This window comes from Chaetura pelagica, unplaced genomic scaffold (assembly GCF_000747805.2).
Source record: "Chaetura pelagica isolate M959 unplaced genomic scaffold, ChaPel_1.0 scaffold341, whole genome shotgun sequence".
In the NCBI taxonomy this organism is placed as follows: domain Eukaryota; kingdom Metazoa; phylum Chordata; class Aves; order Apodiformes; family Apodidae; genus Chaetura; species Chaetura pelagica.
The window spans coordinates 1,653,519-1,659,829 of NW_009952151.1; the positions used below are offsets into that span (position 1 = coordinate 1,653,519).

General features: G+C 36.5%; 1 protein-coding gene across 1 annotated transcript in view; it reads left to right on the forward strand.

The window, feature by feature from the left end:
• Nucleotides 1-2,131: 2,131 nt before the first annotated feature.
• The window catches only part of ZBBX (zinc finger, B-box domain containing), a 20,203-nt gene continuing 16,023 nt past the window's right edge, over nt 2,132-6,311 (forward strand). The window contains exons 1-3 of the mRNA XM_010006928.1: nt 2,132-2,199; nt 2,790-2,903; nt 4,443-4,527. Coding sequence (XP_010005230.1) covers nt 2,132-2,199; nt 2,790-2,903; nt 4,443-4,527 — 267 coding nt within the window. The remainder of the gene's footprint in view (nt 2,200-2,789; nt 2,904-4,442; nt 4,528-6,311) is intronic.

A 6,311-nucleotide genomic window follows, 5' to 3' on the forward strand; every position in this document is an offset into this window, starting at 1 on the left:
AATTGGATGTGAGCTGTTGCATATACGGTAGAAGCCCTTTGGATTTTATGGGTTTACTGATGTGAGAAAGCTGCTGGAATTTAGTTTGCTCTACTTAAACTCCTGTAGTTCAAAATAAACTGCAGCCATCTTCAATTGTCTTTAAATTATAAAGCTGTCTTTAAATTATAAAGCTGTCTTTAAATTAATGAGGAAGATATTTGGGCTCAGCTGAGATACAGGGTATATGGGCTTTGTGTTCAGACTTTCAATTGGCTTAAATTTCATATAGCAAAACCACCGGGTTTTGTTCTGTTCAGTTCCACTGTACAACCATTACCAGCACGGAGGAACCTGCTGGAATGCTGCAATTTGAGTACTCGTGTGTGCAGAAGGGCTGGCAGAAAGGATGTGGATAACTAATGCCTGATTTGGTTATGTTGATGGGTTTAGTGTTTGTTTCACTGGAAAATTGTCTTAAGTATTTGAAAGAGAAAGGGATTCCTAAGTAAACAAAGCACACAGGAAAAGGGAACTCTTTGTTTGTATTTAAATGGCAAGTTTGTTTCCAAGTACGGAGTTAGTTTCTCAGGAGCTTGGCTACTGAAGGATGTTTTACAAACTTTCCGAACTAATGTTTTATATATTCCCCAAACGGGATATGTTTAACTTTGAATGTTACAGTCTCGATGTTTAACAGTTGTCATGAAAAATAGAATTATGCTCTAATTAAATGAATTAGTGTATTTTCTCAGAACAATTCAGGCTTTTGATCACATTAGTCTGTCTGTATCTGAACTTGATGGTTTGTTTTTTTTCCACCCAGTATTACTTTATTCCCAAAACTCTGTAGATAGCTTTATCTCTGATACTATCACACTATCCAGTGGAATATGTTAAGCTCTATTAAAAAAAAAAAAAATCATATATATGAGTACACTGCTTTCCCTTCCTGAACTCAGTCAGCTGGCTTCAGTCATTTACCTCCACTGTTACTATCGGGTGGTCTTTGGGCTACATCAAAACCAGTGTGATCTCTGCCTGGCTAGTCCTGCTAGCACACATCCACCAATACAAGAACTTTATTGACTTAGAATCTTGTTTTAAAATGTGATCAAAGAATAATTGTTTTGAAATAATAAACAAGAATGGAGTGTTTGTTTTGTTTTTTTCTTGTTGTAAGAAACAGGTTTTGTACGCACATTTGATGTTTCTGTCAGCACTGAAGTGTTTTTACTTTTAGGTTCTGTGGCACCAGATATTTTGCACTTTGCTTCATGGGTGGAGGTATTATTTGGACACATTTTAAGTGTTTTAATGGTCATTTTCAGGTTGATGAGCAAACTGGCAGCTGAGCTCTTGATCTTGAGCTCATTTGACGTATTTCAAACATTAAGCTTCTCCACATCATTTCAGTTGGGTCCTGCTTTCAGCCAGAATCTGATAGCCAGCAGCTGAAGGACTGTTTCCAAATGTCCTGTCAGCAAGACCCCAGACTATCAAGTTTTATTTCTATTCCATATGCATCCCAACAGCCCAAGTAAATATTCTGCTTTGACACTGTTCTTGAAATCAAGTGCTGGCACATTTCTTCCTGCAGCCTGCTTGGTCTGTACTAGTTATGGATCTTGAGCTTCAGTTTGGACTCTCTGCTGTAAGAACTTCCTTGTTGGAAAAGTATTTTATTCTTTTGTATCTATTTGTATATGACAGAAGAAATTAATATTTCCAAATCATTTGAGATGCTTTGACTTCACAGCCATTGATAACAATTGTCTCCTTCTCTCTGCTTCCTATGGGTCTTGTTCAAGAAAGCTGTTTAATTTAATATTAAACTGCTTTCATTGAACTTCAGGGAATTGCCCAAAGGAAAGAGACAAATAAATATTTTTCCTGGTAACATAAATGTAATAAAAAGGTTTTTGGTTTTGGTTTTTTTTTTTCCAGTTAAATTTAATTAGGAGTTGCTCTAGGATTTTATTGGCATTTCATACAAACAAGTTCTGCGCTTAATTTCTCTTTCTATGCACTAATAATTTTGGATTTGTAACCAGTTTTTACTGTTTTAATTTCAGTCTAATTCCTATTTCAACAGGTTGCAAACTGTAGATCATTGAAATTCTCTTTTTTGGAACAGATTATACTAGGAATCATGAACATCAATGATTTTGTAACACTTCCAGGCTCAAAAAATGGAACCTCAACAAGATTTAAAGTAAAGTGAGTGCATTTTATCTGATTGTGATGGAGATGGTTTTTTTTACCATTTTTAATAGATTTAAATGCAACATTATGTAGAAGAGCTTATTTGTGTAAGAACAGGAAGAATCATGATGTTTATTTTCTAGTATTTTCCCTATGCTTTTGTTTTTAAGCCTTACTTTTCTTAGGCTTATTTTCTGAGTAGGTTTTAGGTCTTATAACTCTGTATATCTAACATAGATTCCTTGTGAAACAGTACTAAAGGATTCATGTGGATAGTTTAATATAATCAAGCAACAAACATTTCGAAATAAAGACAAAATTGTATCAGCTTGATGTTGGCCACTCTAAAGCTTATGTTGCAGTAGCCATGTCACTGTCAGCCTGCCTCTCTGTAATGAGATATTCTTGGGTCCAAGCAGTTTGCACCTGACCTGCCCTAGGTTCTCCAGAACTCTCTTCAGTCCTGCTGGGAGGGAGAAGGGTTACATGCCTTTAATGACACATTTTTCAACTTTTTTTTGTCTTGCTGCTTTTAACTTCTTTAGGTAACTTACTGTCTTTCATGTCATTCCTAATGAATATTGTACTACTTGAATTTTTTCCAGGACTGTCAGAGAACTGCAATTGGAAAAAGCACAGTTAGAAAGAGAAACCAAAGAGATGGAGAAGAAATTACGGCAACTACAGTTAAACATGAGCAGAGAAAAAGAGCAGAGAAAGTAGGTTAAATTTCCCTTTCAGAAGAGGAGTCCAATGGGATTTTCCCTCCACATCTGTCTCTTCCCCAGATGAGATCTTTTGCAAAGTGTGGAATTCACAATAATGTTTAGTTTCCCCTCTCCAATCTTTTATTACCAAGGATAAACTTGCTACCTACCACTTTCTTATTTTAAACTCCCATGTGAAAATTCAATTTTAAATTTGTTTTTTGCAGAAGTAAACTAACAAATCCTTCCTGGAAGGGATATTCCTTCAGTGGCAGAGATCCCTTTTCCCCTGTCTGATGGAATGTGTCACATTACTTTTAAAGCAGGAGACAGAAAGTAGTTTCTCTTTCAATAATTGTCTTATTTCTGAATTTTCTAAAGTGGATGCTGTTCTTGATATCGCTTTTATCCTGTTTTGCATCTTGTAGCTTCTCAGAAAAACATTTTCTGTATGATGAAAAACATGGCTCAGAAAGTAAGTGTAATGTAATGAAATAAGTGCTAGGGTGGCAGTTTCAGTCTCAGCTCTGTTACTGGCTCATTCTGAATGTCAGCAAATCTCTGCAACATCTGCTTCCATTTCTTTGTACTTCTGCCTGACATCTTATATCACTGGAATTACAAATGCCTTGGATTAATTTAGTGCCTTAGTCTTGATAATGCTAAGGGGCTGCTGTTTGCAGCTCTGTAAACTTTTGCTTGAGCTGTTTATGCAATGTTTTCCAGATAGTGCCTGACATTTTTTTCATCATTTTGTTCTCATGCAATTGTTTGATTACTGTTCTCATGGTCTTGTACCTGCAAATCCTGGTGGTGTTGTTGAGTTCAAGTGACAGGTATCATTGGCATGTGCACCACTGGTGAACAGGTCATCCCTCTTCCCACATATATGTTTTTCTAACCTCTTGTTTTGTGTGCTTTGTTGTGTTTTGTTCTATTTGTTTTTTTGTAAAATCAAGTAGATCAGCTATTTGAACACTTGACACATACCGTGCAGTAGTGTATTCTGCAGTGTGCTGAAGCTGAAAATTGCTCTTTAATCTCCCTTAGTCTTAATTTCTTCCCCACTATCTTCTGTGTTCTTCATAGTAGTCAATACCTAAACTGTTGTTCACTGAAATCTTAATTGTAGGTATGTGTTCCTGACTTACTAAAAGATGCAGCATTTTAGTTGTTCTGGGTGAATGCCCTACAGTAAATTGGGACAGAGAAGATTTATCTTTAAATGTACTTTGTTTACATTTTTATTATTCTAAAACCAATTTTAGGAATTGCTGAGGTTTTGGGTTTTTTTGCATTTAAAAACAACTGATTTGATGGTCTAAAACTAAGTACTTTCTTGTACACTTGATGTTTTTCTACCATTAAAGTAGACATGAAGCCAATTTCTGTAGAAGAGGGGTGTTTGTGTTTTGGGGAATTGATCATCCTAGAAGCAATTATTTTATTTTTGTGATGCTCTGTTCATATTTAAAAACCTGAAGGGAAACCTTGATGCTTCTCTTGCTTCCAGATATCATTTTTAAGTTCTTCCTTGCTTTTGGCCCACAGGAAATCAAGTGCATATCACTGGAAGTCTGGACCAATGACCATGCAAACCCAAGTTTTGTTACAACTTAAAGAAAACAATAACAAGGTAGTAAACAATCAGAATAATAAAAATAATGGTGAAGAACATGGGAATTTTAAATACTGTAAAAATAAAAGATTAAGCATAATATAAATCATTTTGTATTATTTTTTTTTCCATGCCAAGTTTATGCTTTCCTTTGAGCTGAAGGAACATCACGTTGTGTTTGATGATTTGTCTTTTTTCTAATTTGCAATAAATAGGAAAATATCATTGCTTCTAGAGATTTAATATTGTAAGAGTCTAATTTGGTAGCATGGAAGTCATTGGGGAGCCTGCCTTTCAAATTGATTAAGCCTTGTCTAATCTCTGCAATGAATCTGAAATACAAAGCTTCACGTGAAGTTTTGAGTACAAGTTCTCTACCTTGATAGATAAAAGCTATAAAAACGGCACACCACATTGAGAAAATACTACAGTTAAGGTTCTGTCTTTAACTCCATTATGTGTAATGACATCTGCATTCACACTAGAACTCCCACATGACTCTGGCTTCTTCTGTTCCCCGCCCCCCCCCCCCCCCCCCACTTCTGCATGTCCTATAATCTTTCTTATGATGATTTTGGATTTATTTCCTCTCAGTAAGTACAGAAGAAGACTGAGAACCCAACTTGCCACTTTGTCCACAGTAGCTGGAGAAGTCCTATATTCATCCCCTGAGGACTGATGGTAGTTGGTCAAGTGTGAGTTAAACAGATCTTTGAAGCATTGTCTCGGACAAGGCCTAGAGTCCGTCCATTCTTTCAGACTGAGACTGAATGCTGGAGTGTATTAAATTGTGGATTAGATTTATCAATTGACTTGTTTTGTGGCATTCTTGCTCAGACCGAGGAGGAGGCATGTAGAGTGTTCCTGCAAAGGCATTGAAAAAATTGTGATCACTTTAAGACACAATGGATTATTTTCCCCTTATTTCCTTTTGGAAAGAACTAGGGCAATTTTGCTCAAACTCTCAAAAAATATTAAGGCAGATGTATGGGAATGCTAAAAGTCAGTCCTATTTGTAAGGAAGTGAAGACTGGACCTTGTAGGGAGTGTTACCACTTCCAACTGAAATAATCTAGCTTTAATATTTTATTGTCTAGTGAAATAAATGAATCATCTTAATAGCTTAGGCTCTTGTCCTTGAGACTTTATACATCATGGAAGCAAGCCACGAGTGCTGGTAAAATAGTGATTGCAGTAACAGAGCTTATGGTCTTTACTTGTTCTGTGAATTTGTATGAAAAAATCTGTGGAGGATCCTCAAATCCAAACTAATGGAACCTAAAGATAGTTCCTCATTCTCTTAGCAGGTGTTAATGTGTCTGGAGAGACGTGCAAATTGGACTGAGTAGGACATAAAAAGAGGGTTTATGATTTTTTTTTTTTAATGGAAGCCGTGCTACATTTGCTGTGTTGAAACGAGAGCTGTTAATTAACAGACACCACTTGAAACTGGCTGAAATAAAACCTCCTAAGTCTGGAGAAACAGACAAAGACAACTTCAGACTAAGCTGTCACAGTTGCTATTTGAAGTCTTTTGAAGCAGCAGCAGTTTGGTGGGAAGGTCTTCTCAGCCAACACACTCCATTTCCATAAAATTGCCTGCTTGCCAGTGAGTAGAAGAGCATGAAAAGGTTTTATTTTACTTGCCTCTCTCCCCCTCCCCTTCCCCTTCTCTGAGACAAGTAGCTGCTGCTTCTTCAAATACTTCAGATTTCAGCTGTGGTGGCCCTTGACAAGAGGTGTGGGGCACAATTTTCAAACAGGTAAAATAAAAATTCCAAGAGAATGTGTGTGGGAAAGAG